This window comes from Malaya genurostris, chromosome 2, assembly GCF_030247185.1.
Source record: "Malaya genurostris strain Urasoe2022 chromosome 2, Malgen_1.1, whole genome shotgun sequence".
In the NCBI taxonomy this organism is placed as follows: domain Eukaryota; kingdom Metazoa; phylum Arthropoda; class Insecta; order Diptera; family Culicidae; genus Malaya; species Malaya genurostris.
Genome location: NC_080571.1, coordinates 67,914,124 through 67,938,688, shown reverse-complemented (window position 1 = coordinate 67,938,688; position 24,565 = coordinate 67,914,124). Strand labels below are relative to the sequence as shown.

Sequence of the window (24,565 nt, the reverse complement as noted above, 5' to 3'; positions counted from 1 at the left end):
AATGCGATTATGGTACTTCATATCATCTGATATGTAACTGTCCCGCATTGACGCAACTACGTATCCGGGTTCTCCATACATGATTGAGTCTGTGTATGCGGAGCTAAAATTGAAGGATATTCTCTCGTTTCTCACCCAATGTGGTTAGGAGCTATAGTCAGAAGGGTTCATCGTTCTTCCTGGAGTGAATGAATCCCTTCTGTATTCACCTTAAATAGGGTTTAGCAGATTGTTTGGCATCCTTTGGGGTGCCGAATTTACTTCTGCTCGTACATACTGCGAATCGTTCTGCATTCTTCCGGGAGTGCAGAATGGTGTCGCTTTTGTAAGATCTCTAAATCCTCTCGGGGGTTGGAGGTTTTATTAACAGCAGACTGTTCGGGACCTCGTAGAGGTTCAGAATTTACTTCTGCTTCCACTAAATGTGATCCTCAGCAGATTGTTTAGCATCCCTTAGGGGTGCAGAATTTACTTCTGCTTTTATGTGTTTTTGTGTCGTCAATTTTTCCCATCCTCCTAGTCCAACCCTTACCATTTCCTTTCAATCCTTCCCTCTTATATATCGGGAAAATGATGCTAAAAACAAATTGATGGCAAGACACAAATCTCCAAATATCAAGGGGAACGTGCCATTTGAGCCAATTTGTTCTGATTCCTGATTCCTGATGATATTTCAAATAGATCATGACGTGTATCAGTAAGTATATTTTGATTATTTTCGCAAATCAATAACATTATTCGAGTTGATTCAACTATTTGCAATGTCTAAAACAAAAAAAAAAACGATTTATTTTTCAACTAACAGAATTTTGTTTCAATAACAACACCAGTTATTTCAACTAAAATATTTGTTGAAATTGAAAGGTATGTGTCCTCCCTAAATGACAGCATTTTTTTCAAACAGTTAAATTAGTTGTTTCAACCATCGTTTCTGCTAATCGAAAAAACAAAAATGACAGTTTAGTTAAAACAACAATCGATTAGTTGTACCAAATTTTAACCAATCGAATTCAGAAAATCAACTAATATTCTGGTTGAAATGGGATCGCGGGTGGTTCCGTGTGCTATCCACAAATTTTTCTTTCAAATTATAATAAAAAACGATAGTCTATTCAAACTAAAAATTGATCCTTCATTGTACGAGGTTAAATTGGAATGAAAACATAATGAAAACCAAATGAAATTTAAGTTATTCCTTCACGAATTTTCGAAATTTTGATCGAACGCTTTTCATCAAGTTCCGGACAAGTGTTGCATCGCATTTTTTGAACGCTTGAGCCCAAATTTGTTTGAACTCCTGTATGTTCCCAGCTGCCTTACCAGTCTGCTTGAATACACTCTTCACGATTGCCCAGTAACGTTCGATGGGTCGAAGCTGAGGGCAATTTGGTGGATTGATATGTTTCTCAACAAAATTTATACCTTTTCCGCAAGCCCATTGAGAGTGGTTTTGGCATAGTGAGCCGACACTAAATCCGGCCAAAACAGTGGAAGTGTACTATGCTTCCCTCATAAAGGCAGCAATCTCTTCTGGAGACACTCAGATCGATAGATTTCTGCATTTATAGTTCCGGTAGTGTATAAAATGGTTGACTTCAAACCACAGGAACATATTGCTTGCCATACCAATACCTTTCGACCGAATTTCTCCACTTGAATCGACCTGTCCGCATCGCTCACATCCTCCCCAATGACGACAGTAAAGTATTGTTGACCTGGAAGGGTCTTTGACTCCTCCTTTACATAAGTTTCATAGTCCATCAAAACGCATGCATCCGGACACTGCAGAAGAGGCGAATACAATTTCCGAGCCCTTGTTGCTGCTCGCATCGTCTGTTCTACACTTAGTTTCGAGATTTTCTGCTTCTTGTAGATCTTCAGGTGATTTCGCCTCTTAATACGCTGGATCATTCTGACACTCGTTCCTGCTTTGTTGGCCAAATCACGTATTGACATTGAGTTTCGGGTTGGAAGAACCGGGTTTTCTGACTCTTCCTGGGAGCTCATCCAAAGAATAGTGTTCCCCAAACTTATTACTGATGGTTTGTTATGTTTGCCAATGTAATGGCATGATGAATTCCAAACCGCTTCGCCAATTTTCGTATAGTAATACCCTTCCCACTTAGCCATGTGTCCAGAACCTTAATTTTCACTTCCTTTTCAATACGCGACATTTTGAAAACGCAGAATTTCAACGGCACAAATAAGTAAACAAACCAAAGCTGACAGCCAAACGCACAGCATGCTGTGATCTGAGCATAAAAAAACCATCACAAATGCATGCATACAACACAAATGTATGTGGATAGCTTATTTTCGATACACTCCTTACCATAAGAGTACGAATGCATGATCTTCCTTCATCCGTTTCCTAGTCTATCTAGCAGTGACATGATACACCCAAGCCTCCGTTTACGAACACTTTTTATACGTTACCTCTTTTTACGTAACTCTTTTTACGAACCTACTTTTTAAAAAGTGGTTTTGGCATACATCGAAAGCGATTTCCGACTCATTTATATTCCATGGAAGCTACTACAATATGGGTATTTTTGGAACGGGTTTAAAGAGTAGGTTCCGGAAAATGATGTTTGAGGTATTTTGGAAATCCAAGATGGCGACTTTCGGTTGATTGATATTCCTTGAAAATCCTTACAGTATGTATATTTTCGGAACAGGGTTGATGAGCAGATGTCGGAAAACGATGTTGGAGGTTGTTCTTAAATTCAGGATGGCAACTTCTGGTTTATCGATATTTCTTGAAAACCTTTACAATATTTGTATTTTTGGAAAGTATTTAATAAACAGATGCCGTAAAACTAGGTTTGTTGTCGTCTAGATTCCCCATATAACATCCACCGGTTTATCGATATGATTAAAAACCTTTAAAACAAAGAAATTTCCGGAACATTTTGGATACCAATAAACAATGTTTGAGCTCGTTTCAAAATTGACTGAGGTGATTTCCGGTATAGTGTCTTCAGGGAATACTAAGTTCAATGAATACGGCAAAAACTTCCAAAAAATACTAATAAATCGGAAGTCACTGTTTTGCATTTCAAATCCACCTCAAATGTCGTTTTCCGACGTCTACTTTTCAATCTCGTTCCAAAAATATAGGAATATCGAGAAAACGGAAGTCGCCATCTTGGATTTCAGAACCATCTCAAACATCGTTTTCTGACATCTACTCATCAATCATGTTCCGAAGATAGCCATATTGTTAAGGGTTTTAAGTAATTCCAATAAACCAGAAGCTGCCATCTTTGATTTTGAAACGAGCCCAAACCTTCATTTTCTTGGACCTACTCTTCACATCCGTTCCGAAAATAGCCATATGATGCGCGGTTTCCACATTCACTACACAAAGCTTTTTCTACGAAGTAAATTCCAAATAACGTAAACTTTTTTTACGAACCCCTGTTGATTTTGCTTGAATTGATTTAAAATAAGCTTTTTTGGACGCAAAAATAAAAAATGCAATGAATATTTGTGTATTTTTGGCGAGAGACTCTTTCTCCTAGAGTCCCTTAGTGTTCTACCAGTTCCTTACTGGCAGGCCCGTACCCAAGATTTCGTTTAGGGATGCCTTTAATATTTTTTGTTTTGTTTTACCTTTTTTTAAGAGTAAGTTCAAGTAATTAGCAATTTAGGTAAATATGTTCTCACATATTTTAGATTGGACAATGAGATATTGAAGCAAGAAGTTCTATGTGGCAAAGGAACGGGATCAATTTTTTATATTTCTTTTATCGGATCAGGGTCATTTCGCCGAAAGCCATTTCGCCGAAAACCGTTTCGCTGAAAGTCATTTCATTCATTTCGCCGATTCCTGCATTTGTCTCAATATTATAATTGGAATTGATTTAAAATAAGCACAAATGAATGATAATACGTTAACGCCCGTTTTTTACCTACAATCGCACTTCTTGAATAAAGATTGATTCTTGTACTCTGGAATAAGGATTCCCAAGGAAACTTGTTGACTATTATTCACTAATTTGGGATGTTTGGTTTTCATCCTCTAAGAGATCGCGCTTAATCAACAAACGGGCAAATAAAAGATACACGTGTGTATGGATATACAAAAAGAATCTCTCTTTATTCATGTTTTAACTTACTTTTTATACCTAGCTTTCTCTTTCCCTATTGTAGCTTATTCTCTAGTTTACATTTTGTTATGTCGGTAGGGGAAGTAACGATACATAAAGATTAGCCAATCGCGTGGCTTCGCGAGGCCATATTTAATGACAATGGGAGAGCGCGAGAGTAGAATGTGAGAATTAAGAGTGAGTAATTTTTAACTTCGTTCAATTTGTTCTAAAGAGCGAGTGAGTGTCTGTCGTGAGTGTACGGGTATACTTGACCTGGATTGCTGAGTCGCCGCGCTTACGTAATGAAATTTGAACCTAGTATTCTGTTTTATGTCCGTGTTTATTTTGTGTGTCGAGAAGTTGTTTACAAGTGGTAGGTGAGTACAAGGGTGTTTGGGAAAGTGTCAGCGTTTTGGGTTGTCTGTTTAATTTCGATGAGCGGGTATGGCTCCGCATGAATTTAAGTGTTTCGCGAAGGGAGGTCTTTGGTGCGTGGAAACGTTATCCTATTTTGTGCGAGAGTAATCATGTTACACTAAGCATCAAAGCAATTGCATAGGTGTATCTACCAAGCAAATGTATGTGGTATTTTCCGTTTACTAAGTGAAAAAATATCTAATGCGGCTCCGCCACATCGATTTGATTCATGTGCTGTCCGACCTCGCACCCGCTCGTTCGGACCTAACTAAAACAAAGAAACCTTGCTTTAAGTAGACCAGGCAAACGAAGCGGTTACAGGTTTGTATGACCCTTTCAGCGAAATGACTCTTTCAGCGAAATGGCTCTATTCGACGAAACGACTTTCGGCAAAATGGCATTCGGCGAAACAACTTTCGGCAAAATAGCATTCGGCGAAATGACCCGCTCCCCTTTTAGAATCCCATATGATCCTATTGAATTTCGTCGAGTCAACCTCCGTGCGTGGATCAGAGAATATATTTAAAATTTTTACTTTGCATCTCAGGTTCGTCATTTGGAGTGACGATGCAACAACAGAAAAATCTTCTTAGTATGCGGTCAAAAACTCTAAAACGGAACTCAAATAAATTTCTTAGAGATGAATAGGATGATTTGCAGTAGCGGTCAGAACTCCAACTATGCTCTTGAATATCTTGAATTCATTATCTCGAAAACCGATTTTCAATCGCTCCCATAATGCACACTTATACTTGCTGTCGAAAGTGTTTTTTTCTTTTTACGAGGCAGTCCACGAAAAGAATATCGAGGCAAACCCAAAGAACCGACTTCATAACCATTCCGCTCAATTAGCCTTCCCAGGCCGCTTCGGAGCACTCGTGCCGATTTCAGTCTGTTGTCTGTTAATCATTCTGTTCTCAGGCGTATAATAATGTATCTAGACTTCGTCAACAGTAACCAACCGTCATCTGCAGCATAGGCAAACATGATTCCGAAGTGTGCTCGCGTTCATCTTTTTAATCCAGAGTATGCAAGTGCGGCATTAAGCGGCAGGGCATCTTTTTCATTCGCTGACTCTAGCTAAAACTCCATGTTTTCTTCAAAGGATGTATGCTCAGTACTAATCCTCATGGCACTTTCTGGTCCTCATGGCACCATTTCCTTTAATTTTGACATTGATTGTAATTTCTGTGAAATCCGACTTTTGAGATTCGAAAAAAAAATCGAGTGCGAAAAGAAGCGGGTTATTTAAAACTGGTTGGTAAAATCTTCTATTTAGCAGATGTTGTTAGTTGATTATTCAAGAAACTCACTTCTGTCCCGTATTCCGGAGATAGTGGTTAAAAGTCCCAAAATGGAAATTACCTTACTCTGATTTCGGGAGGGTACGTGCCTGCTTACTAGAACCGCCAATATTGGTGTTGGTGGAAACTTTTCCTGGTTCTAATAGTTGGTCCAACCTCGGACCAACCTGGATTTTTCGAGTTAGCCTAGTGTAATTGTCTCGCGGCCGGATAGCACTCGTAGCGCTCTATCCACCTCGAAAATCAATTACACTTCGGTTGCGGAAAAATAATGTACCTCATGACTGCAGTGAAATGCAAGTGTTTTATTCTAACAATACAAGTATTTTTCTTACAACAAATGTAAATGTTGTATTAACCGCAATATTCACGGTTTTCTCTTTCCATCCCGTGACGGGATCCTGGCTCACACGCATCCCTAGCTATTCCTGCGCGCGTATCTAATTTTGCCTGCTTGTTTACAAAGGTTTTATTTACTTCATACATCCTGGCGCGCGGCTCAGACCGATGGTATGTGTTTGCTTATTTCGGCCCTTATCTGGTTGAGTGGATAGATTCTATTGCTCTAAATGTGGAAATTCCTATATTTGGCCCTAGACCCGCTAGCGGCTTATCTCGGCCTGCACACAAAATCATAAATCTATACCTGCTTTATTCAGGTACTGCTTAAATAGCGGTTGTTTTTATTATTATTTTCATAATACTTTACAATGTCTAGACCCACTCTTTGGGCCATCGAATGAAATCCCTGATTTGATTTAATAATTAAATTGATATGATTTAATTTTTAAACTGGTCCGTAACCACGTGTTTTTTGTGAACATTTTTTAGTATACAGGTAATTGTGTTTGTCCAATAGGTATAGTTGAAAACAGTTCAAATCGATTTAATTATAAAAAATAATTGAATTCGAAAAAGGCTGGCATCTTTCCAATAACATACTATGTCATATTCAATCAATTATGTTGTCGAAAACGTGCGCCGTACGCAAATCGAGGTGTATCCAAAAGTCACGGAAGAACCTTTTTTAGTCCAGCTAGTGGTGTAACGATGGCTTTCTAATTTTTCAAAAACATCACTAAAAGATTCTGTCAAGATTTTGTTGTTCAAACTTGAATAAAATCAGAAACTTTCCTTGAGTATAAACTACCATAACCTTTTCAATTTGTAAACAGTTATGTCAAGTTAATATAGATTTAAATAAGGCAACTTTGCACGCTCTACACAATTCAACAAAGCACGCTGTGCGCTAGGCGGTGCTGTTTTCTTCTACCGTACCAGTCCGTATCGATACGTACCTATTTAGCATCATATTGTATGACAGTTTAAAAGTTTGTACACTCAACGCCTTATAACTTCGGAACCTGAAGTCGGATCTGGATGAAATTGCACGGTATCTATTGAGCCAATGAGAGCTTTAATTTGAATCATGATTTGTGAAAATTGGTCTAACCATTACTTATAAATCGAAGTGAATTCCGTTTTTGAAGCGTTTCTTCACTTATTACCGATACTTCCGAAAGCGGAAACCGTGGACTCCGTGGATGTGGACTAGATGAAATTAACAGTAAGTTTTATAAAAATTTGCACCTAGTTTCGCCATCACTTGTGAAAAAATATTCAAGAAATAGAAAATTAAGCTTCCGGTTCCGGTATTACAACGTGATAGTATAACCGAAACCAAAAGTCGGATCTTGATAAACTTTTCGGAAAATTTTTAAAGAATTCCAAGACCTTTAAAATACATCTTAGTTCGTAAAAATCGGGTGAGAAATTCCCAAGAAAATTAAGTGTGAAACTTTTCATAGATTTGCGCATATTACCTTGTAATTTAGGAACCGGAAGTCGGATCGGGATAAAATTCAATAGTGATCTGTGGGACCATAAGACCTTTCATTTGAATCTAAGTTTGTGAAAATTGGTTCAACCATCTCTGAGAAAATCGATTGACATTATTTGTAACATACGCACATACATACATACACACACAAACACTTGCTCAGTTCGTCGAGCTAAGTCGAATAGTATATGACATTCGGTCCTCTGGGCCTCGGTTCAAAAGTCGAATTCCTTCCTTGTTTAGTCTTTCTATATGAAAAAGGCAGAAATACAATTAAAACAAAGACAAGAATAGCATGCGAAAACTTTTCTAATCAGAATTTATCAGACTCTTAACCTTTAATAAACTGATTATTTTCACTTCTTTTTGGCATGCTTCAACAGACAAACAAATGTAATGGTTCTCTTGAAAACATTTAGAGCCAATAGACGGATGAACGTGAACTTAGCGAAGCACTTATCGCCGATGATAACTCAAATAGGTGAATAATTAGTTGCTAATTCGTTACGGTAATTTTGAGTTTGGTGGTCAATTTTTTTAATTTTTTTCGAGTACTTCATTAAGTTTGTATGAAGATAACGAAGCACCCATACTAAATAGACTGAATACTAAATTCTCAATGGCACCGTGACTAGTTAGCAACAAATTATCCACAGGGTTTCGATTTGTTTTTCAGCTTATTTAGTAGGGGTGCTTGATAACTTCATATGAACTTAGTAAAGTACTTGAACAAATTAAAAAAAATGAACAACAAATTCAACATTATCGTAACAAATTAGGAACGAATTATTCATCAATTCGCGTTATCATCGGTCATAGGTGCTTCGCTATGTTCATGTTCATATTAGATGGGTAGATTATGTATAGTGTATAGTCCCCATCCAGGTTCACTTTTCGTTGTATTTTGCTCCCATGCAAACGACCAGCAGCTGGATGACGCAATCGTCCTAGTTTGAAATGAAACTCGCACTGCAAACTTCCCGCAGCAGAACTGCTTCTTGTGTGGATTGATTGAATACTGAACTGAACTCTTGGTACTGAAATTGAGCTCTGGACTTGAACCAATCGGAATGATGGGCTTGCTTTATTTTCTGCTCAGTCAAAAATGAACGATATATAAAAAGTGTTAACTTTTTATATCTACCTAGTAAGCGGCGCAGAAATGAAATACTGCTCATTACATAAGAACTGTCGGTTTGGGTACGAGAAAATCGTCTTGAGTTTTCTTCTTTGAAACTCGTTGATTCCGAACATTCCAGAAAACTTGAATTTTCAATATGACATAATTGTCAATAATTGTGAAAATGTTATCATAAATTGATGTAGCAAAATTATGTTGATACGTTAGATACAACAAAAGATATTCGAGATAAAAAACTTATCACTCTTTCAGGATAAATTTTGAAAAGACGCCCATAGTAAAGTAAGTCGGAAAAAAACCTTCAAATAACCTAATAGTACCTTTCAACCGTGTTTAAGATCTTCTAGTTCGATTCAGGCAATATACAGAAATGCTGGCGCACTGAAAAACACTACGTTTTGTCGGTTAAGTCATAAACATGATTACATCTCACGAACCGGGAATGCTTGACATAATTTTCCAAACTTGATCAGAGTTCTCAATAAGCCTAAGCTTCAGTTTAGGAAGCGGCGACCTCTTGCATACAAACCTGTAACCGCCTTGTTTACCCGGTCTACTCAAAGCTAGGTAGCAAGGCTTCATTTTAAATCAATTCCAATTACGATTTTAAAACGATTTCAGGATTCGGCGAAGTGACCCATTCAGCGAAGTGGACCATTCGGCGAAATAACCCTTTCGGCGAAATGGCTTTCGGCGAACTGACCCTGATTCGTTTTGAATTCACCGGTGGCGACTTCCGGTTAATGTACGATTCAGACGATCCGGCTTCTTTCGTCACCGTCACCGGAACGTCAGCCTTCGTCAAAATTAGTCAAATGATTTTTCCCGTTGCGCATTCACACGATCCAGCTGAGATCCGGAACGTCAACGTCCGTCAACGGCAAGCTACGTCAACATATCTCCGAAAGAATATTTGACGGACTGTGATTATCGCATACATGCACGATTCATATGATTACGGTATTGAGCTGACGTTTGTCATGTATGTATTCGGTGTCAAGATCCCACTCTTATACAAAATATACCACATATAAGTAATTAAACTTATCAGTAGATTTGCAAAGTACGTTACGTTGTTGAGTGGAACTGATTGTTTTGTTTTTCCTCTTTCTAGTTAATTTTGAAAGTTATTCATTCGATTAAAAGGTAGGAAAACAACAGATCGATTGGCTTCAAAAGCTCCCAGATTTTGTATTAGTGGAATAAAATTGTGCGAAACTAAGTTCTTCAAATTCTGCGTGTACGCAAATAGGAACGGATATGAAACCGAATCGTGTGAACTAGAATGACGGTGACGGACGTTGACGTTCCGGTGACGGTGACGGAAGAAGCCGGACCGTCTGAATCGTACTTAATTGATATTCCTTGAATATGAGTATTTTTGGAACGGATATGATGAAGAAAACGTTATTCGAGTTCCTTCCTGAATCCAATATGACGACTTTCGGTTTATCGACAGTTTTTGTAAACCCTTACAATATCCCAAATAACAGAAAACCACGATTTCCGAGCCCCCGTTTTGTTAGTAAATAAATGTTTTGGTGTATCTGAAACTTGTTTCTTATTGGTCAGTTTCCCACTCAAAATAAAAATTTGCGATAGCATCGCCACCAGATAAACATTTACAGAGGCTCTGCTCAATTGAGCTTACTTCTGAGTTGTGTTTCAGAATAGTGTAATTGGCAAAAAGATTTCCCCGGTTTGGGAAAGCTACGGGATAAAATATTGTTACTGTGGTATTTTTTCGCAAATTTTCATCTCTGCTAATTCCTTCATCAGTCCTCATCCAATTTGTTTGCGCTTTGGGAACTGGTAAAAATCCTTCCTATATACAGCAGAAATCAGTTTAGCTAACGGCTGAAATAGTTAATAAGTATTGATAAAAAAGTCATGATAATAATTGTTTTACCCGCCGATTATCGTGTGAACAGAAAGGCCTTTTCAAAACATTCAAAAAATAAAGTTCACTCCTCGAGTTTTAAGTTTTGGATTAGGATTTCGTCTTCGAGTTTGTCTCGATTATTTAGTACATGAAAGTGAAAAGTCGAGCAATATTTTAAATAAAATTCACTGGGGTTTATAGTATCATGTGTATATACTTATCACATGATTATTAATTTAATTTTCTAATTTAAGACATCGTTAAAATAACATCAAATCAAATCCATTTTGTAATATATTTAATAAGACACATAACGTTTTTTAATATGGTACATAGCGTTATAACATTAAAGTCTTTTTTTTTAAATATGAAAGTCTATTAGAACACTAATATATTAATATTTCGGAAAAAGAATCAAACGCCTTCAGCTGACACAGGCCCCTTTTCAACACAACACACAGCTGATCAGGCAGCAGATTTATCACCTCAGTGTCGTTATGAAATCAACTTCAATATGGCGCCAGTCGGGTTTGACGAAATCCAATTTAGGAATTATTTACAACGTCATTCAGTCGGGAGCTCACGTGAACTAAGTTTCTTTTAGCCGACTACAACCAGCTCAAATAACAAAATTACGCTTTTATTTCAACATTCGTTTTATTTTTCCTCGAATTCGCCACCGTGTGTGGGACATTGATCGCTTAATTTTCCTGTTTGTCTGTTCAAACCGTTTTAACGGCCAGGGAAAGTTAGAACGCACGTGCGGAATTAGGGAGCGGGAGATTTCCTTTATCAAATTACGCTTCGTGTGTTTGTTCCAGATGGGCGACTGTGTTGATGTTATTTTTTTATTCTTCTCATTTTAATGAGAAATATGTACACAACATTGTGAAGGAAATACACGCTTTTCAATTTTCCTAATTCGATTCGTTTTTAATTAAAACTGGATATTTTAGCCGATACATTGGCAACCAGTTTGAAAGCATGAAATGAGTACCAATTATTTCGGAAAGGAAAACAATTAGAGAAAGTGATGTTCATTTTCAATTTTGCGGTTCATGCTTGTCTGTTAAGTGTACCCGCATTTCAAACTGCAAATGCACTATTTATCAGTAAACTAATCATCCTAAACTGATGCCTTTTTTACGCGGATTTTTTTCCGCAGTACGTAACCCCCGAGTAAAATGAGACCGAAGTGTACTTCAAACACGGTGAAAACATTTACTTTGTATCTAAACTATTTGCAATGGATATAGGTTTCTCAAAATATTTATACATAAATATAAAAAATTGTGATTAAAAGACAATAAAAGTTATAGTTTGAAGTGGTGTTTGTGCGGATATGGCGATTGGTCACTATTTTTTTCCAAAACGACGATAGAGCAACGAAAACTATTAATCGTTATCGAGCCATGATAAATGATGCCCATTGTTCGTGAAAATAGTTTGAACTGGTTTCAACAGGACGGTGCAACATGCCATACAGCTCGACTAACAATCGATTTGTTACGATCATTGTTCTCCGGATGAGTCATATCGAAACGTGTTGATTTTGACTGTCCCCCTGACCATTGATTAATGAATTAATTAAAATTCTGTAAAATGGCAGCCCTTTGAAAATAAAACCGCTTTTTTTCACCACAAAATTGTTCATAAATTTTGTCGTAAATACGACTTACTTTACTATGGGGTGCCTTTTCAAAATTAGCCATATGGAAGAATGGGCAGAACTTAATCGTGAATATCTCGACTTGTATTAACGGTGGCAACATAATTCTTTCAAATTATTGAGGAATTGAGGATAATATTTTGAACAGTGTGAGATAACCACAAACAACTCAAAAATTAAGTTTTCTCAAACTTTGATAACAACGCGGAAAACTCTTTACTTTTGCTTGGCTTTTTCGCGCAAGGACGACGATTTTAAGGTAGTCAGGCACATATCTTCAACTGAGCAGCTTCGGAGAGAGTGCACCTTCTGCGTGGTTAAAAACCTCAAACGCTCAGGTCGTACTCTCATTTGGACTTCAGCCGTCAGGTGGAGCAGTCGTCAATGAAAGCAGACCTTTTGCGTTGTACAAAACCTCAAACGGTCAGGTCGCAGAGCCAGTTTCCCTTCGAAGAAGATCGATTACATCATCCTGTTGGTGGTCGTTTGCATACAACGGGAAATGGATAACAATGTGGAACATTTTGCAAAATCAGCCTTTCTAATGGCTTTAAATGTTGCCTAAAAAACTATAAAGATTGCTTCTTTGTAAATCAAAAATTGAAATTAGCAGTGCAGTGTAAATCTAAGATAATATGATCAGTTTTTTTTTGCAATTTTCACAGTTCTAAATTCGCAACAGTGTTCAAAATCGTTTATATCCAATCAGTGTTTAATATCTTAGGAAATTATACAATTTGGCCCTTCACGCACGCCTTCATAAGAGGTTCTTTCCAAAACCACCAATATTTTATCATAAAGACTATACTGGTTATTTTGTAATATTTGTGTGTCAGAATGTTTGATGTAACTAATCTGTACTGTAGTTTGGGTGTATCGTTTCAAATTCTAGTAGTGTAAAAGAGCAAAACTTGCACAATTAACACAATCGATCAACTAATTGATATTCGGAAGTATAAAGAAAGAGTGCCAGTTTTATTCGTATTCACGATATCCAGTTATGTCTCTGACATTACACACCTGTACTTTTTTGTCCAAAAACCCACTACGTTCCTTTTCGGAGATAACTATCGAGAATATTCTGTAAAATTTTTGAATCGATTGATCAAGATTTACTTGACTTATGTTTCCGGCCTTCAAAATGCAGTACTTTTGCGGAAATGCCACCAAGTCGCCATTTTGTTTTTCAATTTTCAAAACTGATCATTTTTTGTACTTGCATATACATATTAAAAAGTACAAAATTCGGATTACTCCATTTTTTGGATCCCAAAGTAATTCCCCAAAACAGTCCTTCTCTTTTTTTATCTACATTGGTGTAACCCCTTAAAAAGTTTTAGAAATAGGATTCCTTAAAAAAATAACAAAAATGTTGATATTGATATCGATGAAAGAGTAGTTAAAGTTTGTCTATGGTAGAAGAATTAAATTCAGTATGAGCTTTTGGAACCAATAAAGACTGTCCCAGAAAGTATGGACGCACTTATTTATTTATTTATTTATTTATTATCATTGTTATGTCCATCGGATATAAAAATTTAAATGGGCACAAAAACCATCATCTTTTGAAAAAAAATATGAATAAGAATAATTTCAATACGAGAATAAAAATAATCACAAATTAACATAGATATGACAAATAACATCAAAACAAAGATTGTAAAATATATAGTCAAAGCTCAACAGATCTTTCAATTTTCTTTACAAAGATGATTCTTAAAAACTCGAACTTTGATTTCGCTGTAAATAATTCACAAGTGTTAGATATTCAAATTTTATTCGATATACTGATAATATTAGACTAAAACAACAGAATATAATTCTCAACATATGCTACTTAGCCATTGTAGACTAGCTGGGGCACCTTCTTGCGAACGTTCCTCAATAAATTCCGTGCAGACTTCTTGGCGACAAGTTTTGACACTTTTTTCCAATCTTTTTCGAACTGTTGAATGGTTTCGGCTGCCGAGACATGTTTCCTAAGATGTGCCTTCGTTAATGCCCAAAATTCCTCAATTGATCGAAGTTGTGGTCAATTTGGTGGATTCATGTCTTTTGGGACGAAAGTGACATTTTTGGTAGTATACCATTCTTCCGTTGATTTCAAGTAGTGGCAAGAAGCAAGATCTTGCCAGAAGACAACAGGAACCTTGTGGCTTCGAATCATGGGTAGAACTCGTTTTTGTCAACATTCTTTGATGTATATTTCGCTGTTCATTGAAGCAGTGACGATGAAAGGTTTCGAAATCTTACCGCAGCTACAAATTGCTTGCCAGACCATAGCTTTCTTACCAAATTTTTCGACTTCAATCGATGTCTCGGACTGGTTTAACACTTGCACTTCTCGCACCGTATAATATTGTGGTCCCGGAAAGAATTTGTAATCGAGTTTCACGAAGGTTTCGTCGTCCATGATTATGCAGTTCAAATCTCCAGCAAGAATCGTATTGTACAGCTTTCGAACCCTCGGCCTGATCGATGCTTCTTGTTTCGAACTACGTTTTGGTTGTTTCTGCTTCTTATAGGTTCGAAGATTCAAACGTTCTTTAGCACGAAGAACATTTGACTTCGAAGTGCCCACTGTTTTGGCCACATCCCGAACTGAAGCCTTCTTTAACTCGAACGCCTTCAGTATACGTTTATCCAACTGAGGGTTAGCAGGACCTTTTCTTCGACCCTTTTTCGGTTTATCCTCAAAGGTGTTATCCTCACCTTCATGATTGCATTTCGCACGGCTTTTTCACTTACTCTTTCCATTTTTGCTATCTTTCTCAGTGACAGTCCGCGTTCTGTGCACCAAATTTCTCAAAACAAGTTCATAGTTTCACATTGCTCTCGGTATAGGATTTGTATCCTAGCCGATTACTTCTAAAGTGGCAGAATGTAGAACTGATTGAATTAATTATTACTTTATTTGAAATTCTAAATGTTATTGGTAAAAGAACTAAACGAAAGTCGAGTTCGATAAATCAGTTAACTTCAAGTGTGACATTAATTTTCTAGAACCTGCTCAATCGTAGAATGATTTGTCATAGAAAATAAACTAGTTGGGCTATTTGGATATAAAACTGGGTATAAACCAGCGAAGAGTTCATTATGAAGAACTCCACGAGAGATGCTTAGCATTAAAAACCCTATTAAGAAAAGAAAATAGATCGATGTCTTGTGAGTTTTTGCAATTCTCATTTGATTTATTTACTCATCAACACAATCAAATTGTATTCAAAAATTAGATGACATGTAGAATGTATCTATTGTTTTAGTCAATAAACAGGTTCATCAGGACAATTTTTTTTCAGAAGAGCATGTGGGGCAGCCGAACGATTTTGCTGAATTTCAAATATATGTACATCTAATTATTTAAAACTAGATTTTAGTTTAAGAGAGTGTGTGCTTCTGTGGTTCAGTAGATTAACTGATGTGCTTTGTGACCTAACGTTTGTCGGTTCAAGTCGCGCGGTTGATATCGATCTTTTTTTTTTCTTAAATAACTATTTATTGGAATATGAGTTAAAATTAATTATTATGATTTAAATTGGGTGTTCAGCCACAAGTGGTGACTTTTCAGCCCTATTATATATATGATTTGGTTGTTACCATGAGGACATCATTTGCTTCCGCAATTCTGAGATTTTTGTGTAGGGAAAATTCTAAACCTACTTGTAAACTATATCGATCTTTAGTTTTTTTATTGGCTTCCTCATATAGAAAGGCTAAACATTCAATGCGAAAACCGACTTTCGAACGAGAGCCGATTGTCATATACCATTCAAATAATAATAATAATCGAATAATTAATGAAGCAATCGATTAATAACCTAGATAATCGATTATTTAGAAAATTTTACTTAAATATTGAATAATCGAGAAATTCGAAAAATCTGACATCCCTAAATATGTGAAAATAATGTCACTCACATTTTCCAAATTTCACTTGGATCCAACTTTCGGTTCCGAAATTACAGGGTTATATGCAAAAAAATTTATTCCCGGGTTGGCGGTTCAATGCATAGGGCACTGGTCTTACTAACCAGTTGTCGTATGTTCGAGCCCCGATCTGGAAGGATTCGTAGTGTCAGTAGGATCGTAACACCAGCCATGCAATGGTTCTGTACATTCTTAATCGGCTGCTAAGTCTGTTGTAACAGAAGGTCAAATTTTACTACAGGAATGTAATACCAAGGCTTTGTTTTTTGCGAAAAAATGTGAAAATAATGCACCGAAACAGTGAAAATAATTTCGCTAACTTTTCTCGAAGATGGCTGAATCGAAGAGGCACAAATCTCCAAATATCAAGGGGAACGTGCCATTTGAGGAAATTTGTTCTGATTCCTGATAACCGATTTTCACAAACTAAAAAACGAATAAAAATTCTTAAAATTCTTTAAAAAGTTACCGAAAAGTCGATCCGACTTCCGGTTCTACTTTAACACCGCTATAAGAGAAAAAATAAATAAATTTCATGAGTATTTTTCCACAAGTGATGACTAAACTTACTGGTAAATTCATTTTGTTGGTAGATCTTGTTAGTTGGAGGATATATAAACCTACTTTGGGACTACTAGTCCCCGGTTTCCTGTTGCGAAAGCGCCGATAATAGTGACGAAATACTCCAAAAACAGAGCTGACTTCGATTTCTCAACAACGATCAAACCGATTTTCTCAAATAACGATTCAAAATAAAGCTCTCAGTGTCTTAAGAGACACTGTGCAATTTCAGCCAGATCCGACTTCCGGTTCCGAAGTTATTGGGCAATAGATATCAAAACTTTCAAACTGTCATACAAAATGATGCAAAATCGGTACGTACTGGTACGGAAGAAAAAAACGCCACTGCCTAGCACACAGTGTGCTTTGTTCAATTTAGTATAACGTGCAAGGTTGCCACATTTAAATCTATATTAACTTGATCTAAGCTGTTTATACATTGAAAAGGTGATTTATACCCAAAAAAAGTTTTTGAGTTTTTTTCAGGTTTGAAAGAAAAAATCTTGAAAAAATTTACTAGTGATGTTATCAAAAATATAAGTAACTAGCTGACCCGTCGAACTTCGTCTCGTCAGAAGAATTGTCAAAAGACTAAGTTGTCAACGTTTCTCTCCATTATTTTTCTGATTACTTAACCTACAATCAAAGGAATTCGACACACACTCGCTTTAGTTCCAAAAGAAGAAACATCACCAAAGATTAATGTGAAAATATGAAATACTTCTGTTAAGCCAAAATTTGAACAAATGCACAGATTTCTATTCTGAACAGCCCGTTTTATGCAATTACTCATACGTGAATGTTCACTCGACAGAACAAACTTTGAAGCAGTTTTTTATACACAAAAATTTTTATTTTTGTGTTCGGTAATAATTTTTGCGGCAACGATCTGTGAAATATTATTTTTACCAAAAGATAGGTAAATCCAACTCCTATGTGAAAGTTACGGTTATTTAGTATTTACTGACACGGTCTGTGAACTCTGAAATGACATTTCTCTTGACGAACTCAGTGAAAGTTCTACCAATATTCGAAAATTAATAAAAAATAATGAAGAATTTCAGTAACCATCACTATACATTCAGCAGAAATACAGATCTGTCAAATAACATAATTTTCGGACGTAAAAATGTGAAAAAAATTCTAGATTTGTAGAGAAAAAATAGTGGTGCGAATTGATTGCTTGCGAAAAATAGATAATACTGATTCCTAGCGGTAATTTTTCATTTAATGAATATATTAAAAAGCCTTTTACAACTTTTTATTTCAGCACTCTAAAAATATGAAGGGTGATCCCATATTCTACTGAATTGCATCCGAAAGATATCTGATCATTTTATTTGAATAAATTATTTCTGGAGAGCAAATGTAATTCAATTCTTTCATCACACGCAAATAAATTAATTAATCGGATGGAAACTGGATTTGAAAACTAAATTGCTCCTTCCTTTCCCAGATCTCTAATACAATTTACCAAATAACGTCGGTATTGAATGATGAAGAAGTCATTAGAATTATGACAGATCGAAGTTCAGTGGAACTGTACCGATCATTCAGCAAATAAAACTTTTACTAAACGGATTACCGAACATTCAGCTGTTTGAAAGTCAGTAAAACTGTACCGACATCCGTAAAAATAATTCGGTGTGTACAGCTTTTAAGCAGTGAGAAATTTTTCTCAGAATCTGTTCTGTACGTTCAAGTTATCAAAAAGTACCATGCGTACTTTAGAGCTCTTATAAAGTGGATATTTTCAGGTACTGTGCACGGAGAACCCGCAGATCACAAAATTACAATATTACAATTGTTGTCTCACGTCCTGGTTGTTTCAACTAAAATGTTCTTGATTTAACTAACATTTCTGTTGATTTTGACATAACCATTCAGGTAACCGAAATTGTTGTATTCAAATGCTGTCACTTGGTGGGGAACGGAGACAGCCAAACGCAGAACAAAAAACCTCTTCATTTCACCAGAAGCGTTTCATATTGAAAATTTTCAATGGTAAATGAACACCATTTATGTTAGTTACGTAGTGGTCGTTTTATGTAAGTGAAAGTATGCAGAAGAATATATCAGTTAATTGTAAAACAAGTTTTCAATGTGTTAAATAGATATTCCTACAGTATAAATGATTTTATTTCATCTGAGAGTAATGTATTCTAGGGCAGTTCATGTCAATGTTATTAAAACCGCTTAACGCTTAAAAATTTGCTGCCAAAGTGAAGTGGTACTATTTGTATTTTCTTGAAAGTGTATCTGTAGCATTAGGTTTACCAGCGAGCCATTCTGCAAGTGAAGGAAAAATTTCCAAATTACTGTGACCATTTTTCTGGCCCTTTTGAGAATTGTAATCTTTTGGTGCATTTCTATATCCTTCGTGAATTTAGCGATAAAGATATAAGCAGTTAATTAGGTAAAATTGCGTTGTTCAAGCAGTGAACGATTAGTTGCCCCCAGAAGAGGCTAACAGTAAAAAATATTTGTTGCAACTGGCGTCTTAAGTTCAAATAACTGAATAATTGGTTAAAACAACTGAGATATTTTTTTGCTTTCATGCATACAAGTAACTTTGCTGGGATTGTGTCTTTGCTCAATTGCACGAGTGACACCTCATTGAAACGTTTCATTGTTCGCTCAGGGTGTTTGGCAATGTTCAACTGAAACGTTTCATTACTTGTTTGTGGTGCGATTCTTTGTTGGGTGTCGTTGCTAAGCTGCCAGCACGATAAATCAAAAATGACAGATTAGTTAAAACAATAGTCGATTAGTTGTACCAAATTTTAACCAATCAAAATCAGAAAAACAACTAATATTTTAGTTGTTTTGCGATCGCTGGCTTTTCTGAGTGGAAATTTTGATTGCTTGGAGACGACGCTTAAATTGTAATTTGATATTGATCTTACCAGTTTGAACATTCTTCACAGAATATGCAACATGAAATAACAGTCTCAATTCATTATGGTAATCATCTTGAACATTAATATGCAATAACCACTTACTGTGTGCGCTTAGTCTAAAAAAAATAATTAGAAAGAAAAATGCAAGGAAAATCTCTTAGTTTGACCTTAGCGCTTCTACATCACAATCTTTTCATTGATTCATTAAAAAAAATTCTGATTTGGTAATCTTGCCCCCGCAATGACCAGCACTATTCATCTGACTCCATTGAACACAATTCATCAACTGGTAAATGATATCGAAACTTCTTCTCCTGCCTACAATGGTTTTGCTAGAACAGTCATTGAGTCATTTATGTCGTTTTCGCTTGATGCCAAACCTAACCCAGTTTCCACTCTAACTGCTGTTAAACCGTTTGTTTGAAGTCAGTTTCGAACCTAGTTTTAACGTTGTTGAACTGAAAATCGAGTCAGTTACGAATCTGGTTTTTAAATCAGTTTTACTCAAACCCCCGTTGCTAAGTGCGAAATCAACACAGTTTCGTGAAAAGTGTTTGTTTGATGAAACTACCTTGGGTCAGTTTCAGTTTTCTCAAGCGAAAACGACATAAGTAAGCAATAATTTTGATACCCATTTAAGCATGTGGTTCGAAATGACGAATCACATCCATGCATGTATGCATGTGAAATCTCCACACAAAATATCTCGTTTCGCGCCGAACAATTTTTCAACGATCTAGTATTCTTTCCTTCGACGGCCAAGCACTTATGCAACTCGTTGCGTGCCAAACAGCTATCGTAGATCTAGCAAGCATTGGCGACTTTTTCAGTGGAAAATTCCATTGTCCATACAAAATAATTTTATTGATTTTTCCCACTTTTCCGGCAACTTTTCCTAATTTTTTTGATGTACGAACCCGGCGGAGGTAAAAATGATCAAACAAAAAAAGAATCATGGAAATCCATCCATCCGTTCTTATGTGATGCGATTACAAAGAATGATCTCTGCATTTTTATATATATAGATATGAGAAAAGCGCCATTACACCACTAGGTTGATTAAAAAAGGGTTTTTATTTGATAAATCCCATTAGACGTGACGCTTTTGAAATGATCAGTGATCGATGTGAATCAAAGGTCAACTTTTCATACAACAACAATCCCAAAAACTCTAGTCAGAATAGAGCCATCAATACTGCAATTAAATTTCATAGGATTACAGGAGTACCTCGAAACATAATTACCGGACATTTTGAACCGTAATGATGAGTTTTTTTCTGTGACACTAATCAACGAACAATTCTAGTAGATATTGTAACCGCTCAACGATACGAACTACGAGGCGCCATTTTTAATCGTTTGCATAGATTGATTTGCAACAATTTCGCAAAGCAAATGAGACATCGTTGAAAAACAATACGAAAAGTAATGGTTCCAAATTACTACCTTGTGGAATCCCTGATTTGTTCGCAGAGAAACCGAGTCGGTATAATTTACAAAAAAAGTATTGTGTGGTCCAGTTTGTCAAATGCAGCTTTTAGATCAGTGCAGAGAACATTCGTTTGAGTTTTTTCCTCCATGCTCCTTGGAGATGGAGATAGCCATCTTTCCGGAGATGTAGTTCAGCTTTTCTTTTGGGCACTAAACCAACGATGGAGGCAGCGGTAAAATTCTTAGGAATTTCAGGAATTTTTGAATGATTTCGTTATATGGCGCAAAAATTCGTATATGTTGTCAGAGGGAATCGATTTTGCGGGAGGAAAGTTTTGCCTTATTGGTAGATTTCAACGGATGAAAAATAACATTTTTCGCGAATTGGTTTTAGAGCTATCGCTCGAAAAAATTAATTCAAATGTTTTGCAACACACAAGCCATCATTCAAACAACATTCCGTGGTTTTTTCGTGGAAAAATATTGAAAAATAAGCCGATGAAGAAGTATTTTTTAGTAAGCTTCTTTGAAATTATGACTTGCGGTGTCCACTGCATCTCAGCAAAGGTTAATCAGAAATGAACAAATCGAAGCAAAATAGTTGTTTTAATTTTTGGTGATTGTTTAAAGTGAAAACTGCGATTTTTCACGTAAAAATCTACCATTATGTAGCTGTAAAAATCCTCAATGTAACAAAAAAAGGAAAGTGTTTGAAAAATTCTAAAATTATCAGTGAAGAAGATTTCGAATGACGATGGACACGGACTCTCAAAACCTGCTTTTGAGTAAAATACGTTCAAAGTTCATTTGCTATAAAATCTAAGAACAAAGATTACTGTTCTCGGGGGCCCGTTGGGTCTAACACTTTCAACAAATCACATTTTTTCTTTTGTATTTTGCTATAATAAAACATTTCAATAATGTTTTGTCAAGGTTTTAGGTCAATCGAAGTAGAAATAGTGGGCCTATGCACCGAGCTCTCGCTTTTTCACAGAATGAGAGAAGCACAGATGAAGGCCCATAAATTCCAGTGTTTCGTTCCAATAAACTTGAAAATTACACAGAATATTTACTATAAGAAAATATAAAAAAAAATACCCTCCCCTTAAATTGACCACTCTGTACATAATTAAATGAATCCATTTCCAAGACACAATAAAAAAAACCCTTCGCTTAGACACATTTATAAACTCTAATGTCGAACGACTCAAAGCTAAAACAAAAAAAAAAGTTCGCCCGAACCATAATCTGAGATCAGTTTCTACTATCCGTTTCCTTGAATTGTCAGCAGTATCGAAGTGAGTGCTCCTCTCCTTTGATGGGGTCGAAGAGTTTCGCTCGCCCATTTATAATACCCATTTTCATCTTCATTCCGTTGCAGATAAAGCCAAACCAAAAAGGAAAACAAATCACACACAGCAACATCAGCATCAGCTGACCGTGTTTTTCTCGTTTAGGATTAAGATTACAAAACAGGCAGCACCCAGCCACCTCTCCCTCCCGCATGCAACACTTTCCTCGCCAGCAACTGGGGCACCATCCGGTGGAGGGTCGTCAGAATTTCGCTCGTGAAGGCAGGACATCAAATCAGCAGTGACAGCAGTAGCAGCAGCATACCCAGTGTGTGTGTCAGATGTTTCTACATCGCTCACGCTAGAACCGAAACAGTATAAGCTTTTAGATGGAGTCACACTTTGCCGTCAAGAGAGAGAGAGAGAGAGAGAGAGAGAGAGAGAGAGAGAGAGAGAGAGAAAACAGAAAATCCAGGATAACCCAGCATCACCGTTCGCGTAGCGTAGCGTGAAAAAAAAACATGAATGAGATAAAAGTACCCAAGCACACATGCCATGTTTCATCCAGTAAAAATAACCTTGAGGTAAGATATCATGTATGCGTTCATATTTTTAATACCATATTCGCAATAACTGTCACCTCGGGTTGACATGCGGTCTAGTGTGTTTGTGTGTTACATTTTTACACAGGATTACTGAAAATACTTTCGATGAAATTAGTTTGATACGGTTGTGAAGAGCATTTTTTTTCTTTTGCTCGTTACCGTTGCTAAGTATTGCCAGCTTCGAGAGATATGCAGAGATGACATGTTGACACCATCGTACGTGTGTTATCATAATTTTTGCCACAGAAAAGATTCATCTAATATTTATGTGAAGTCGTTGGTGCGAAACGTTCTGAGTGATGTTTCATAATCACTCTAAATCATGATGACGGATCGTTTTGCATTTTTCCAATTTTTCCAAGAAAATTCTTTCATGAGTTTGAATCGATACTGTAACAGTGCCGGGGCGGGCATAACGTGATGGGTAGGACAGTTGCCTTTCCTCGCCTAGGACTAGGAAGTTTTCTGATCCCAGATGCGAAAAACTTCACGGATAATTTTTTTATGTTCAGCAATTAGAAAGTAGTGATTAAAAGTTTGTGAATAGAGGTTTAAACACTTACTATATTGAACATCCTACTTTAGTATGTGGCGGCCATTCGAAACATAACCTCTGAGAGAACGATAAATTTTCAATCGAGCATATCTACTGTTGAATGTACTTGACTTAATAAAAGAATTTCACGCCAAATTGTATTCGAAATTGGTACAGCAACCAACCAAAATTTCAATGACATTTGCTGGATATTTGTATAATAATATAATATAATATAATATAATATAATATAATATAATATAACTTCATGTTTTTCCAACGATCTTAATTTTTTATCGAGGATTATTCAGATTGTGCGCTCCGGATATCCATTGAGCTTTCCGACTTCGAAGATAATTTTTTTTTTCAACCGCATTTTCTCTGAGAGGCAAGGTTAGCATTCTATGAAACATATGATGAAATACCATTTTGTGTTGGTGAGAATAGTTAGAAGTATTTGGTATTACTCGTTCTGTACTGGCTGATTTTTTTGTTAAGGCTAACAAGGAAAACAAAGTCGTTATTATAGATAAGGATGATTATGACAATCTAATAACCAATCTAATAATAATGACGGCAGGGCCGATGAAAGATGTGGATGCGCTAGGTAGTACTACTTACCCGAAAATTCCAAAGAAGCGTAAACACCCACCTGTAATTTCGAACGAAAAAGAATGGTAATATATGTTTTATTCATGACAATAAGAATAATGAATAAAATCGAAAGTATAGAATGATAGTACTCAAGGTAGAGCAAATATGTGAAGATATACAACAGAAAGGTGTACTCATTGTGTACGAGAATGCAGTCACAAGTTGAAGGATATAACTTCTGGTAACTTTTCTTTAGTCGGTTCGGATAGTAAGGAGTGCATCGCAAATAAACTATCCACAATTTATTCTTTCAAATTATGATAAAAAACGATATTATATTAAAACTAAAAATTGATCCTTTATTGTACGAGGT

General features: G+C 36.3%; 1 protein-coding gene across 2 annotated transcripts in view; it reads left to right on the top strand.

Annotated features, from left to right (window-relative positions):
- Positions 1–24,565, top strand: part of LOC131432778 (cell adhesion molecule DSCAM-like) — a 189,992-nt gene that overhangs the window by 141,381 nt on the left and 24,046 nt on the right. Inside the window, exon 9 of one of the 2 annotated variants that reach the window (XM_058599281.1) lies at positions 22,548–22,906. The exons of the other annotated variant lie outside the window; for it this stretch is intronic. Within the exon in view, the coding sequence (XP_058455264.1) occupies positions 22,548–22,551 (4 nt within the window). The 3' untranslated portion in view covers positions 22,552–22,906. Of the gene's footprint in view, positions 1–22,547; positions 22,907–24,565 lie in introns of those variants that run through there. 2 annotated transcript variants of the gene reach the window in all.